At 43.3% G+C, this 16,461-nt stretch overlaps 1 protein-coding gene across 3 annotated transcripts in view; it reads left to right on the plus strand.

Moving 5' to 3' along the window:
- Positions 1–16,461, plus strand: part of rev3l (REV3 like, DNA directed polymerase zeta catalytic subunit) — a 190,088-nt gene that overhangs the window by 114,392 nt on the left and 59,235 nt on the right. For 2 of the 3 annotated variants that reach the window (XM_078212338.1, XM_078212340.1), the window contains 5 exons: positions 791–1,710; positions 4,826–4,908; positions 11,190–11,312; positions 13,168–13,375; positions 14,995–15,106. In XM_078212338.1, coding sequence (XP_078068464.1) covers positions 791–1,710; positions 4,826–4,908; positions 11,190–11,312; positions 13,168–13,375; positions 14,995–15,106 — 1,446 coding nt within the window. The remainder of the gene's footprint in view (positions 1–790; positions 1,711–4,825; positions 4,909–11,189; positions 11,313–13,167; positions 13,376–14,994; positions 15,107–16,461) is intronic. The other variant, XM_078212339.1, reaches the window with a different exon arrangement.

The following is a 16,461-nucleotide window of genomic DNA, read 5'->3' on the forward strand; positions in this document are numbered from 1 at the left end:
AAGAATTTCCACAGGGTCCTGTTTCAATGTTGTTTCTTTTGTAAAGGTAAATGCAGATAATTTCTTGCAAAACAAATACAACTGCAATTGTTTCCCAATATAGTCATTCTGCCTCAGTGCTGGGTGCAACACTTGGGGCATAGTGGTTAGCATTGCTGCCTCACAGTGCCAGGGACCCGGGTTCAATTCCCGGCTTGGGTCACTGTCTATGTGGCGTCTGCATGTTCCCTGTGTGTCTGCGTGCGTTTCCTCCAGGTGCTCTGGTTTCCTCCCATAGTCCAAAGATGTGCAGGTTAGGTGCATTGGCCATGCTAAATTCTCCCTCAGTGTACCCGAACAGGCGCCGGAGTGTGGCGATGAGGGGATTTTCACAACAACTTCATTGTAGTGTTAATGTAAGCCTACTTGTGACTAATAAATAATAAACTTTAACTTTTTTTATTGTAAAGAACACACCAAAAACACCAACAAAAGTCTCAGAAGTGAGATGAGTTTTATAGATACTTGCAATTATAAATTTCTTCATTAGATTCTTCAAAACAAAGCAGAGACTCGATCTTTCTTGACTTTGGCAAAATGGAAGTTTAGGGCGATTATCTCGCCTGATTAGAACAGTAGAGGTAAGCAAGTGATGAAGCACAAGTGTCAGATGGTAAGAATTTTGTGGTTTTTATAATTACTCATGTGCACAAGATGCAGGAGGATTTTAACTTACAACTGGTGCGGCTTTGATTACAGAGTGAGATGAGGAATATCCAGCTGACTAAATTTTTTTTTCCTTCAATGATAGGGAGATAGGAGGACGGCTATTGATGGTTGAAACTAGATTACCTAATGAATTGTCGGAGTTTGATGGCGATTTTTCGTTGGAAGGGCTGCAGTTCTGGAAGACAGCTTTGTCAGCGATGACGCAAAACGCGAGACCCGGCTCCCCAGCTTTTACTGCGAATAGACATTCTACTGTGCAAAAGCTGGGGGCTGGTCTAGGAGCTTCTGAAGACCGAAAGATTATAATCCTGCCATGTAAAAGTCCACCTAGTTTACAGCGCGTGCAGCTGTGGCTTCAGGCCAAAAGAGAATACGAGCATTCAAAGAAACGCTCAAAAAATCAGCCTGGTCTTGCTGAGCATACCAACCAGAATCCTTGCTTGCAGCCTTCACAAGAAGGTAGGACTTCTCTGGCTGAAGAGTTGGCTGTGGTGATTTCTGCAGTTGCAGAGCAGGAGGAAGCGCAGCCAAGTGAAGCTTCCTCCTCTCCTGAAACACCGCTGCTCAAAGTCCCAGAGCAGAACAACGTGAAACCTCCCTCGCCAGCAAGCCAGTTACCAAAAGTAACGCAGCCACTTGAAGATGATGACGATTACTACCGTGGCTACAGTTCTCCTGATTCACCGCTGTTATCCCCGTGGCAGCAACCAGCTTCTCCGAATGCAAGGCAGTGGGAACCAAATGAAGAAGGTAGGGACACCCTTAAACCAACAGCAGCCTTCAGCACGGAGACTGCAGCAGAGAATTGTCCATCGCCGACCAACGATAGCGTGTCTTCGAGCGCGGGACAGTGTGATGAGCAACAGCCACCAAGGTCACCTCCTCAGCCTAAAGAAAAAACTGCTGAGAATTCTGCACCTGCTCGACATAGCACACCTATCGCACAACGGGTTAGAAGTGATGGAATTCCTGATGTTCTTTACTGCACCCCTATACAAATGGGTGAGTAGTCATTCATTTTCAGCTCTTGAACTGTTTTATTAGATATTACTGTAATTCTCTGCTGCTGATTTCATGTTGAAATTTCAGTATAACACCTTTTGTATAAGTTTTAGTAGGACCTCCCCCAAAAAAATGCTCAGATTTAATTTCTACTGGGTTTAATTGCCCCCTTTATTTTCAAAATGTCAATGACTAGATTGTATTATTTGAGGTTTTGTTCAAACGAAGTGTGAATGTTTTAATCCATTATTAAAGTCAGAGATTTGGGCACTTTATTTCGGTCCAGTGTTTTAAGGTTAAAAAAAAATTAGGTTTTGATGAAATGATGTCAAAATTATCTTTATCTTCTAGAACCTGGAGCCTAGATATCAAACTCCGATTTCTGTAGACTAAGGATTTCCTCCATTCTGAAAACTGTAGCCAACGGAAGAAGTAGCATATCAATATGTTCAACATTTAAATTTGGCGTTGCCTGTAGGAAGTGTGTTCTCATTCTCTTACCTCTGTTCTTACCACATTGTAACTTTAAAAATAACTGCTGCTGTTTAACAGCATGCGATAGCCAGGTTAAAATAAGTTCTGTTTTAGGCAAGGTATCTGTCAACTCCACTCAATTCCTGCTTTCAAACAGTCATTGCCAGATACTTCATCATGGGATTCAGGGTACTGTGAATCTGTTGTGCTTGTATTTTCTCACGTTGAACTTCCTGCTGTCACCTGAGCACTGCCCACGCAAACCTGATCTATCCAGTCACTGTGTGGGCAAATGTAAATTGGGTTATTCCAGCTGTCTCTAGGCATTAAAGTAGTTCAGTAACGATGCTATTGAGAGGAACCGCTTTGCTAGTTGCAGATTTAATTAAACCACAAGCAAGTTAAAATACTGGACAACCAAGAGAATTACAGAATGAACATCACCTCCTTAAATACCTCCTCCATCTGTTTACCCCTCTCTTCTCCTTTAAGCTCCTCCTTATAACACCACTTTGACCAAGTCTACAATAATGCTTCTTTTGTTCAGCATCCATTCCTCTTTTCAATGTGGCCTCTACTGCCTCAAAGGACAAGGGCAATAGATGCATGGAAGCTCCTGCAAGCTCTCCCCAAGCCCCTCACCATCCTTAGAATTATATTGCTGTTCCTTCACTGTTGTGGTGTCAAAATCATCAAACTCCCTTCCTAATGGCACTGTGTGTGTACCTGCACCACTCCATTTAGATGCGCTTGCTGGCTTTTTGCCTGACCACCTGCAAATAGTTAAAATCTGTCCGACACAAAAGAAGGCTTTCTACTTTTTGCTGCCTTGTGCTGTTCTGAGTCAGTACTAGGAAGTGCAAAAGAGCAGAGTGTTTTCTCTTTTTGTTCACAACCCCAGAACTGCTTTTGAAAGTCCCAGATTGGAATGGTTCCTTGTTGACTCAGTTGACACTGTTCTGGATGGGAAGTCACAAGGCACTTTGTAAAGGTGTTTTTTTACTCTTTCATAAGATGTGGGTGTCGATGGCTCGGCCAGCATTTATTGCCCTTGAGACCCCCACATTGAACCACTGCACTCCAAGTGCAAGTACACAGTGCCATTAGGGAGGGAATTGCTTGACTTTGACCCAGTGATTGAAGGGACAATGACATAATTCCAAGTCTGGATGGTGTAAGGCTTGGAGGGGAACTTGCAGATGGAGGTGTTTCCATGCATCTGTTGCCTTGTTCTTCAAGGTTGTAGAAGCGTGTAATCTGGGAAAGGGGTAAGCGTAGTGATATCGTCACTAGACGAGTAAACCTGAGACCCAGGGTAATGCTCAACCAAGGCAGATGGTGAAATTTGAGTTCAGTTTTTTTTAAATCTGGAATTAAGAATCAACTGAGGACCACGAAACCATTGTTGGTTGTTGTAAAAACCCATCTAATTCACTGATGTCTTTTAGAGAAGGAATTCTGCCATCCTTACCTGGTCTACATGTGACTCCAGAGCCACAGCAATGTGGTTGACTGTTAAATGCCCTCAGAAATACCCTAGCGAACCACTCAGTTCAAGGGCAATTAGGGATGGGCAATCAATGCTGGCCCAGCCAGCGACATCCACATCCCCTGAACAAATATTTCAAAAATCTGACAGTAATGGGTGCTGAGCTAAAGAAGGGTTATTATCGTAGACTTGGTCAAAGAGGCGTTATAAGGAGGAGCTTAAAAGAGAAGAGGGTGGTAAACGGATGGAGGAGGCGATGCTCATTCGAACATAAGAACAAGGAGCAGGAGTAGGCATTTGGCTGATTTTTCTTTTGTGGACTCAGCTCCACTTACCCGCCCGCTCACCATAATCCTTAATTCCATTACTGTTCAAAAATGTATCTATCCTTGCCTTAAAATCATTTAACGAGGTAGCCTCAACTGCTTCACTGGGCAGAGAATTCCACAGATTCACAATCTTTTGGGTAAGGAACTTCCTCCTCAACTCAGTCCTAAATCTGTTCCCCCTTATTTTGAGGCTATGCCCCCTAGTTCTAGTTTCACCTGCCAGTGGAAACAACTTCCCTGCTTGTATCTTATCTATTCCCTTCGTAATCTGATATGTTTCTGTAAGATCTCCCCTTATTCTTCTGAATTCCGATGAGTATAGTCCCAGTCTACTCAGTCTCTCCTCATAAGCCAACTCTATCAACTTTGGAATCAACCGAATGAATCTCTTCATTCTCTTGATAGTCCAGTATTTTAGCTTGCTCATTGTTAAATTAAGTCTGCAACTCGTGAAGCATTTCATAGGCTCCTCTCAGTGGCATTATTACTTGACTATTCCAATGCCACGAGACAGCTAGATGCAGCAAATAATGTATAATGGGTCCTTTTACTTACAAAAATGCATTGTACTGAATGAGCCATTCAAACCATATGGATGTTACAGCATTTAAAGATTCTATAATTTTGTCCAGCAATAATAGGTGATGTTTAAGGTTTACTCTGATTCTCGGTCAGATGTCAGCCTGGGTTTAATAGCATCTCCTCACTTATTTATCAAATTCTGGTCCTAGTTAAACTGGATATAGTGTATACCTCGGTGAACTTTACTGGTTTGGATTTATGATTTTTTTGTTTAATATACAAATTATTTTAATATATTCAGAGCCCAGGCTTCAGAAGATGAGTCAAAGAAGGGCAAGTAATTCTGATACCTTGAGGAGAGTGCTACTGACTACTCAACTTAAGGTAATGCACAAGCTGAATGTTCATGTATTGCAGTGTTTTTAAATATGCATTGGATGTGCAGATTTTGTTCCCCTGCAGGCATTTGAAGATGCTAAGTAAATTCAACAAAGTTTATCCAGCCTGTGAATGTCTTGGCATTCTTATGTTTCTGATTTGTTGTGAATGTCTTAGCAGAGGTGAGACTGGTTAAAATGTTACCCAGTGCTTGCTATGTGGCACAGTGGCTAGCACTGCTGCCTCACAGCGCCAGGGACCCAGGTTTGATTCCTAGTTTGGGTCACTGTCTGTGCGGAGTCTGCACGTTCTCCCCGTGTCTGTGTGGGTTTCCTCAGGATGTTCCGGTTTCCTCCCTCAATTCGAAAGACGTGCTGGTTAGGTGCATTGGCCGTGCTAAATTCTCCCTCTGTACCCGAACAGGCGCCGGATTGTGGTGACTAGGGAATTTTCACTAACGTCGTTGCAGTGTTAATGTAAGCCTACTTGTGACACTAAGAAATACATTTTAAGAATAAATTCAATGATAAATTTGCCGCTGGATAATTTTGGAGAAAAACTGATTTCTGGTGAGGAATATAACATTTGTAACATTTATTGCATGTTGCAAAGAGCTGAATTAAGTAATTAAGATCTCCCTCTTGCCGAGGGTGCTGCCTTAAGTGTAAAATTGTGAGGGGCCAAGGTGGAGATATCTTCTTGCTGAAAAGCGAGACATGTTGCTGAAGCGTTTCATCTTGCACTCACCAGGACAAAACACAAGAACGCCAATTATATTTGTCCTGATGAGTACAAGGTGGAAAATTCAGCAACATGTCTCTCTTTTCCACAAGATTCAAGATCTGTACTTTATCTTTACATCTAAAATTGATATAAAATATTACTTTATAGAATAAACATATTTCTAGCTCTATAAATTTATTGTACAAATTATATCATCAGATCATAGATTCCTTACAGTGCAGAAGGAGGCCATTCGGCCTGTTGTGCCTGCACCGACAATAATCCCACCTAGGCCCTATCCTCGTAACCCCACATATTTACCCCACTAATCCTGCTGACCTACGTGTCCCGGTGCATGGCCAATGCACCTAACCCGCACATCTTTGGACTGTGGGAAGAAACCGAGCACCCTGAGGAAACCCACACAGACATGGGGAGAATGTACAGACTCCACACAGACAGTGACCCAAGCCGGGAGTCAAACCCTGGTCCCTGGAGCTGTGAGGCAGCAGTGCTGACCACTGTGCCACTATGCTGCGTTATAAATGTATTATCTAAATTTATATCATCCACATTTTTCATTCTATTCTGTCACATTATTCGGTTCCAGTTATCCTTCCATCTGTTAACTGAAAATGTTCAAGGATGCGGCGTCCACAGCTTCCTGGGGTAAAGAATTCCAAAGGTTCACCACTCAAGAGAAGACATTCTTCCTCATCCATCCTAAATGAAGACCCCCTTATTCTGCGACTATGCCCTCTGGTTCCACACACTCCCATGAGTGGAAACAACCTCCCAACATTTGCCCTGTCTAACCCCCTAAGAATGCTTGAATCATCTCATTCTTCTGAATGCCAAGGAGTACTGACCAAACCTAATGAATCTTTCCTCATATGACAGTCCCTCCATACCCAGGATCATCCTAGTAAACTTCCTCTGTACTGCCTCCAATCATGATGTATCTTTCCTTTAATAAGGGATCAAAACTGTACACAGTATTCTTGATTTGATTTATTATTGTCACATGTATTAGTATACAGTAAAAGTATTGTTTCTTGCGTGCTGTACAGACAAAGCATACCGTTCATAGAGAAGGAAAGGAGCGGGTGCAGAATGTAGTGTTACAGTCATAGCTAGGGTTTAGAGAAAGATCAACTGAATGCAAGGTAGGTCCATTCAAAAGTCTGATGGCAGCAGGGAAGAAGCTTTTCTTGAGTCAGTTGGTACATGTCCCCAGACTTCTGTATCTTTTTCCTGACTGAAGAAGGTGGAAGAGAGAATGTCCGGGGTGCGTGGAGTCCTTAATTATGCTGGCTGTTTTGCCGAGGCAGCAGGAAGTGTAGACAGAGTCAATGGATGGGAGATTGTTTTGCGTGATGGATTGGGTTTCGTTCATGACCCTTGTAGTTTATTGCGATCCTGGGCAGAGCAGGAGCCATACCAAGCTGTGGTACAACCAGAAAGAATGCTTTCTATGGTGCCTTCTGAGAAAGTGGAGGTGTTGGTGGGCTTTTTTCACTATCGCATTGGCGTGGAGGGACCAGGACAGGTTGTTGGTGATCTGGACACCTAGAAACTTGAAGCTCTCAACCATTTCCACTCCATCCCCATTGATGTAGACAGAGGTATATCCTCCACTGCACTTCTAAATGTGGTCTCACTAGTACCTTGTACAGTTGCAGCAACACCTTCTGTTTGAAGGTCTTCACCTTCAACAACCAGTTCTTCATCCAGACACATGGAACAGCCATGGGGAGGGACCAAATTCGCACCTCAATATGCCAACATCTTCATGCACAGGTTCGAACAAGACCTCTTCACCGCACAGGACCTTCAACCAACGCTATACACTAAGTACATCGATGACATTTTCTTCCTTGGGACTCACGGCGAGCAATTACTGAAACAACTAGGTGATGACATCAAGTTCCATCCCACGATCAGACTCACCATGGACTATTCTCCAGAATCGGTTGCATTCTTGGACACACGCATCTCCATCAAGGACGGTCACCTCAACACTTCACTGTACTGCAAACCTATAGGTAACCTCACGATGCTCCACTTCTCCAGCTTCCACCCTAAGTTAAAAGAAGCCATTCCCTATGGACAAGCCCTCCATATACACAGGATCTGCTCAGATGAGGAGGAATGCAACAGACACTGAAAGGCACCCTCGTAAGAATAGGATATGGAGCTCGACTCATCGATCGACAGTTCCGACGCGCCACAGCGAAAAACCACACCAACCTCTTCTGAAGACAAACACGGACATGGCGGACAGAGTACCCTTTGTCGTCCAGTACTTCCCCGGAGCGGAGAAGCTATGACATCTTTGGAGCCTTCAACATGTCATCGCTGAAGACGAACATCTCGCCAAGACCATCCCCACACTCCCACTACTTGCCTTCAAACAACCGCGCAACCTCAAACAGACCATTGTTCGCAGCATACCCAGCCTTCCGGAGAACAGTGACCACAACACCACACAACCCTGCCACAGCAACCTCTGCAAGACGTGCCAGATCATCGACACGGATGCCATCATCTCACGTGAGAACACCATCCACCAGGTACACGGTACATACTCTTGCGACTCAGCCAACGTTGTCTACCTGATACGCTGCAGGAAAGGTTGTCCTGAGGCATGGTACATCGGTGAGGCCATGCTGACGCTGCGACAATGGATGAATGGACACCGCTCGACAGTCACAGGCAGGAGTGTTCCCTTTCTGTCGAGGAACACTTCAGCAGTCAAGGGCATTCAGCCTCTGATCTTCGGGCAAGCGTTCTCCAAGGTGGCCTTCACGACATACGACAACGCAGAATCGCCGAGCAGAAACCGATAGCCAAGTTCCACACACATGAGGACGGCCTCAACCGGGATCTTGGGTTCATGTCACACTATCTGTAAACCCCACGACTTGCCTGGATTTGCAAAATTTTACTAGCTGTTCTGGCTTGAGACGATTCAAACCTCTTTAATCTGTGTTTAACCCTCTCTCCATTCAGATTGTCTGCACCTGTAAAGACTTGATTACCTGTTAAGACTCGCATTCCAACCATTATCTTGTAATTAAGTCTGTGTCTATATATGCCTTGTTTGTGAACCCAATTCTCCACTCACCTGATGAAGGCGCAGCGCTCCGCAAGCTTGTGCTACCAAATAAACCTGTTGGAGTTTAACCTGGTGTTGAGACGACTTACTGTGCTTACCCCAGTCCAACGCCGGCATCTCCACACCTTGTAGACAGTACATGCTGCTGACACTGGTGCCGGAGGTTGTGAATGTTTGAAATGGGTGCCAATCAAGTGGGCTGTGTAGTCCTGAATGGTGTTGAACTTTAAGTGTTGTTGGAGCGGCACTCATCCAGACAAGTGGAGAGTATTCCATTACACTCCGGACTTGTGCCTTGGGGAGTTGGGAGTTGAGTTGCTGCATTACGTAAAATGGATATTGTAATAGGCTTTAACAGACCATGCCTTTTGTTTGCACCTCATTGTTCACTCCTTTTGTCGCCAGCAACATGGATGTTTAATCTTGGAAATGTTTTAGTCAAATGCAGGATTTGAACGATTTAGGTGCACGATCTTATCCAACAGCTTCGATAGCACTGATCTCTGTGGAACTGTCAACTTTCTCAACTTTAAAACTCTTGCAAAGCCTCCCCCACTCTCTGATTTACTGCTACTGTGCTGATGAACAGTGTGCGCGTGCTGAATGTACAATTCATGTGCTGGGTATTAGAATAAATTGTAGCTGCTAGAGACCTGAAATAAAAACAAAGTGCTGGAAAAACTCAGCCAGCCTGACTGAATTTGAGAGAAACAGACAAACTGACATTGGTATTCTTGCAATTGTCCTGATGAGTGCAAGATGAAAAACTTCAACAAAATGTCTTTTTCCAACATTATCAAGAACCAAGAACAGTAAAGCACAGGAACAGGTCCTTTGACGCACCAAGCCTGGGCTGATCATGTTGTTCTATCTAGACCTGTATCCCTCTATTCCCCACCTGTTCATGTGTCTATCCAGATAAATCTTAAATGTCGCTAACGTGTCTGTCTCCACCACCTCACTTGGCAGTGCATTCCAGGCCCCCACCACCCTCTGTGTAAAAATACGTCCCCCGCACATCTCCTCTGAACCTTTCCCCCCTTACCTTGAACTTGTGCCCCCGTGTAATTGTCATTTCTGCCCTGGGAAAAAGCTTCCAACTGTTCACCCTATCTATACCCCTCATAATTTTATAAACTTCTATCAGGTCTCCCCTCAGCCTCCGTCTTTCCAGGGAGAACAATCCCAGTTTATTCAATCTCGCTTCATAGCTAATACCCTCCGTACCAGGCAACATCCTGGTAAACGTTTTCTGTTCTGTACTCCAAAGCCTCTGTCTTTCTGGTTATGTGGCAATCAGAATTGGACACAGTATTCCAATTGTGCCCAAACCAGCATTTTGTATGACTGTAACATAATTTGCCAACTTTTATACTTGATGCCCTGGCTAATGAAGGTAATATCCAAAATGGCTCTTCAGAACTGAGCAAACATCTGCCTAACTGATTGTCATTCTGAAGGTTCTTTGATTTCTTGACAGACTGTAGCTCATGCTTTTAATATTCTGATGCTGAACAGCCCTTTCGAGCTAGCTTGTTGGTTACAGTGGTTATTGACGCAGAGCCCAGTGGGTTTTGCATGATGCATCTGCAAACAAAGAACTTGCTTTCAGATAGCATCTGAAACTGGTGTTGCTGCAGGTACGAGCAACATCCCACAAACACACTGTCATTCGATGGACGTTTGCATTAAAGCCGTGGTATACAATGTGCAGATTTATGATACCAGTTTATTTCACATTGAGGTAGCTCAAGGTCTTGAGTGGTTCTCCTCTTGGTTAGTCAACATCTAGAAACACAACTGCAATGGGCGGGTGCGGTGGCACAGTGGTTCACATTGCCTCACAGCATCAGGGATCCAGGTTCAATTCCGGCCTCGAGTCACTTTCTGTGTGGAGTTTGCATGTTCTCCCTGTGTCTGCGTGGATTTCCTCCCACACTCCAAAGATTAGGTTGATTGGCCATACTAAATTGCCCGTTAGTGTTAAGGGGAATAACTGGGTAAATACGTGGGGTTACGGAGATAGGGCCTGGGTGGGATTGTTGTCAGTGCAGGTTCGATGGGCCGAATGGCCTCCTTCTGCACTGTAGGAATTCTATTCCATGAATTGAAATACTGTATATCAAAGTAAATCTGTTTTTGGCACTTGAGCAACTGCATATTGATTCCCGGTTTGGGTCACTGTCTGTGCGGAGTCTGCACATTCTCCCCGTGTCTGCGTTGGTGTCCTCTGGGTGCTCTGGTTTCCTCCCACAGTTCGAAAGATGTGCTGGTTATGTGCATTGGCTGTGCTAAATTCTCCCTCAGTGTACCCGAACAGGTGCCGGAGTGTTGTGACTAGGGGATTTTTACAGTAACTTCATTGCCGTGTTAATGTAAGGCTACTTGTGACACTAATAAATGAATGAACTTTAAAATAAAGTTTAAACTTTGCATTTTATTCCAGAACCAGTTTGCTTTTCAGTCTGCAAAGAAAAGCGTGTCTCAGATAGAGGGGCCAACTCTGAACAACTCTTACGGCTTTAAAGTCAGCCAACAAAACCTCCAGGAGGCAAAAGCTTTGCATGAGGTATTGTATTTTCTCTATGCAGGTTAAGGTCATTTTTTAAAAAAAAAGTAAGCAAAGCACGGCTTCGTTTGTATAGCAATAGAAGTGAAAAGAAAAGTTTGTTTTAATTTGTATAGACTCTACTGCACTTGCGGTTCTGGGAACATTGCTGGCCTCCACTTAAAAGGAAGAACATGGAGGCATTGGAGAGGATGCAAAAAAGATTCACTAGAATGATACCAGACTGAGATACCTATCAGAAAAGATTGAACAGATTTGGGGCCCTCTTAGAAGGGCAACATTGGAGTAATATCACTGGATTAGTAATTCAGAGGTCCAGGCTAATACTCCAAGGACACGGGTTCAAATCCCACCATGGCAGCTGGTGGAATTCGGGGTCGATTAATAAATCTGGAATTTGTCTCCGTAATGGTGACACAAGACACTATAAAAATCCATCTAGTTCACTAACGCACTTTATGGTGTGACTCCAGACCCGTAGCAATGTGATTCTGAACTACCCTCTGAAATGACCTGGCAAGCCACTCAGCCCAAGGGTGACAGAGGCTGGCTTTGCCAGTGAGGCCCACATCCAATAAAGTAAATAAAACAATGAGGTTTGTTAGGATAGATATAGTGTATCCACTGGCTGGGGAGACCAGGACTAATGTCTGTAAGGATGAGCTAATGAGTAAATCCAAGTGTAAATTCAGGAGAAGCTTCTTTAACCACATGGAGCTCTGTACTACAAGTGGATGGTGAGTCAACAAGCAAAGACACATTTAAGGAAAAGCTAGATGAAAATGAGAGAAAGAGAGGAACAGAAAGAGGTTCGATGAAGGTTTGTTTTACTTTTAAGGTTGTATCCCCTTGTACTCGTTTACCCAACCCATCAGGTGTCATATTTTCTTATCTACCTTTTTGAAATCCCTTTATTATCTTGACTTAAGCAATCTGATTAGACAATTTGTCAACTGTTTATACTTAAAGGGGCACCAACCAATTTATGGAACCTGTCCTCCTATACACCCTCCCCCCCCCCCCCACCCCCTCCCCAAGACCAATATATCTTTTGAAGTTTGGCTCTATTCACTATCCAAGAAGGTTAAAAGTCCTTTTTGTTTTAGAATATAGTTTTGAGCGCATAATTCCAGATGGATTGAAACTTTGATTTTGCATGCCTCAGTGCACTTTCCTAATTCATGTTGAATTCGTTTTTTTTTAAAAAATACTTTTTTTTAAAAGAAAACTGCATTTCTTCACGAAAGCAAAATACTGTGGATGCTGGAAATCTGAAATAAAAACAGGAAATGCTGTAAACACTCAACAGGTGGGCGGCACAGTGGTTAGCACTGCTGCCTCACAGCGCCAGGGACCCAGTTTCGATTCCAGCCTTGGGTCACTGTCTGTGTGGAGTTTGCACGTTCTCCCCGTGTCTGCTTGGGTTTCCTCCGGGTGCTCCGGTTTCCTCCCACAGTCCGAAAGACGTGCTGGTTAGGTGCGTTGGCCGTGCTAAATTCTCCCTCGGTGTAACCCGAACAGGTGCCGGAGTGCGGTGGCGACTACGGGATTTTCGCAGTAACTTCATTGCAGTTGATGTAAGCCTATTTGTGACACTAATAAATAAACTTTAAAACAAAACGGGTTGGGCAGCACCTGTGGCAACATTTCAGGTCTCTGAAGAAAATTTTCAGACCTGAAATGTTAATTCTATTTTTCTCTCAAGATGCTGCCTGACCGACTGAGTATTTCCAGCATTTTCTGTTTTTATTCATGATTTTTTTACACCCTCTGCTTGAAGTAATGCTTAGACAGTTTTTATGATTAACATTTAACTGCAATGTGCATTAGTTCTCTGACCTATTTCTCCTTTCAGGTGCAGTACCTTGTACTCATGAGTATGGAGTTACATGCCCGTTCCAGGCGTGATTTGGAGCCTGATCCTGAATTTGATCCCATCTGTGCCTTATTCTACTGCATATCTTCTGATGCACTACTACCACAAACAAACAAAACTGAAGTTATCGGTGCTATAGTAATTGATAAGGGCCATATCTGCTCCAACAGAGGTGCTTCTCCTTCTGGTATGAAGCAATAGGCCAAATAGTCACTTGTTATTTATTGCTGCTGTTAATAGTTGGCCATAATTGGTATCAATAATTGTTAGATACAGTATGATAAATAACTAAAATAATATCAACAGTGTGCATGAACACTGGAGAATACAGAAACTGTTCAATAAGCCGCACACTATCACCAGAATCAATGGCCTATTGTGTAATTGCTGTGCCAGTGTTTTACATTTTGAGGGAGAGCAAACCACTTTTGTTCACATTTGTTTTATGAAGACAAATATTCATTCAGGTGACTAAGTGCACTTCAGTATTTACATTTATTCAATTTGCTGCTGGAATCCACTCAGCGCCCTCTTACGCTTTACTCATTTGAAAAATAATTGTAGTTAAATGGAATGAATTAATTGCTGTAATTAATTCACTGATTGCTTCTTAAATTAATCCATAATTTGGTGGTCTTGACCCCCCGCTAAACAAACCCTGCGTACTATATTATTGTATATGGGTGGCACAGTGGTTAGCACTGCGGCCTCACAACACCAGGGACCTGGGTTCAATTCCAGCCTCGGGTCACTGTCAGTGTAGAGTTTGCACATTCTCCCTGTGTCTGCATGGGTTTCCTTTGGGTGCTGCGGTTTCCTTCCACAGTCCAAAAATGTGCAAGTTAGGTTGATTGGCCATGCTAAATTGGTCCTTTAGTATCAGGGGGGCTAGCAGGGTAAACACGTGTGGCTATGGGGATAGGGCCTGGGTGGGATTGTTGTCGGTGCAGACTCGATGGGCCGAATGGCACCTCTCTGCACTGTAGGAATTCTGTGATTACAATAACAACCTGCATTTACATAGTGCCCTTTAATGTAGAAAAATATTCAATGACTGTATGCTATTTGTGAATGGGCCAAGGTCGGACTATACAGATGTACAAATCTTGGTACAAGTGTTAACCTCAAGAACGTGCAGTTGAAAAATGCAGAATCTCTTGTTATCAGCGATTCTTGAATAAGGTGTTCCTATACATGTCAATCTTTCTAATTCACCAAATTGTTGAAGTAGTCATTCTTGTGTGACTTAGTATTATAAAGACATCGCATTAGTGACCAATCCTGTCCTTGCCAACATGACTACTTTCTAACTGTGGTAACTGCATAGCAACCACGGATAGCGATCCTTTCTTCCTTTCCTACACTTGGACACTGAGACCAGTTCCAATGCCCAGCTGTAAACCCACTGATGTGTAGTGGGGGAGACTCCATGTTAATACTTGGATACCAGAAAATGATATCTTTACTTAATGATTTAAAAATCAGCCATTGCAGATTGACTGAGTTAGCTGATGACAAGCTTATAAAACATTAGATTCCCTCCTGTAAAATTCTGCTCACCATCTATTTAAAGCTGCATTGTTCAATGTGCACGCTGCCTTCTAGTTGGTAATATTTTATATTGTTTCCTCTCTAACTAAGATCATCTGGGAAAATAAGTAAGCCACGGTTTTATTTTAATGAATAACAGAGGCCTTGCTTTACGCCAGATGCTCTGAGCTGATGTACTGTTTTACAGCACCAGATGTTACTCTGAATTTCCAGGCTCTGTTACGTTAATGGCAAAGTGTTTATTCACTATTTCAGGAGTCGGGAGCAAACCCCCACTGCTTGTTCGATCTGGTGTCACAGGTCTTCAGGTTTCTTACGTGAATGACGAGAAGGAGCTATTTCAGGAACTCATTAATAACATCAGAAGGTATTTTTTTTATAACCCCCCCCCCCCCCTTTGGGTAATAAAATCTGTTTCTTTGAAAGGGAGTGAATTTGGGTGGTGTCTTAATGGCTGATGGGAATAACTTTAGCTTTGTGGGCCCACCAGAGTAATGCTAACATACTCTAGTGATTGATCTGCATTTGGCATGATGTTGCTGATTGTTGCTCAGTGATGGTATCTGTTTGCGTTAATGTTTTTGATTAATGCATGTTCTGTAAAGAGAAGGGAAAAGCTACTATTCACGAGGGGAATGTTGTACTCAACAGAGTAAGAGTTTTAACAACACCAGGTTAAAGTCCGACAGGTTTATTTGGTAGCAAATACCATTAGCTTTCGGAGCGCTGCTCCTTCGTCAGATGGAGTGGAAATGTGCTCTCAAACAGGGCACAGAGACACAAAATCACGTTACAGAATACTGATTAGAATGCGAATCCCTCCACCCACATTGTCTGCATCTTTAAGATCTGGTTGGTTGTAGGGATTCGCATTCTAATCAGTATTCTGTAACTTGATTTTGTGTCTCTGTGCCCTGTTTGAGAGCACATTTCCACTCCATCTGACGAAGGAGCAGCGCTCCGAAAGCTAATGGTATTTGCTACCAAATAAACCTGCCTGACTTTAACCTGGTGTTGTTAAAACTCTTACTGTGTTCACCCCAGTCCAACGCCGGCATCTCCACATCATGTACTCAACAGAAGCAGAGTGAACTTTTCAGCTCTAAATGACCCTTTTTACAATTCTTTAAAGAAATGCTAACTCTGTTTGTCTCTACAGATGCTGCCAGTCCTGCTGAGTTTACCCAGTATTTTCGGTTTTTATTTCAGATTTCCAGCAACGCGGTATTTTGATTTTATTGGATTTGTTAAAGGCAAATTGTGCTTACCTGTCTTGATTCAGTGTTTTGAGATAGCAGAGGTGTTTGAGGGTAATGCGTTGACTTGTATGTGGACTTCCAAAAAGCATTTGGAGAAGTGCCATTAATAGGCTTATCAGCAAAGTTGGCCGAGTGACAGAATATGGAATTACAAAGAAACATGTAGAAGCAAGAGTGACCATTCGGCCCTTTGAGTCTGCTCCACCATTCATTATGATCATAGCTGATTATCACCCCCCCGCTTCTCCCCATATCCCCTGACCCCTTTAGCCCCAAAGGCTATATCTAATTCCTTCTTGAAATCATACAACGTTATGGCCTCAACTACTTTCTGTGGTAGTGAATTCCACAGATTCACCACTCTTGGGTGAAGAAATTTCTCAGTCCTAAAAGGTTTACCCCTTATCCTCAATCTGTGACCCTTAGTTCTGGATTCCCCCACCATCAGGAACATGTTTCCTGT

The sequence above is a fragment of the Mustelus asterias genome, chromosome 5 (genome assembly GCF_964213995.1).
Source record: "Mustelus asterias chromosome 5, sMusAst1.hap1.1, whole genome shotgun sequence".
NCBI lineage: Eukaryota > Metazoa > Chordata > Chondrichthyes > Carcharhiniformes > Triakidae > Mustelus > Mustelus asterias.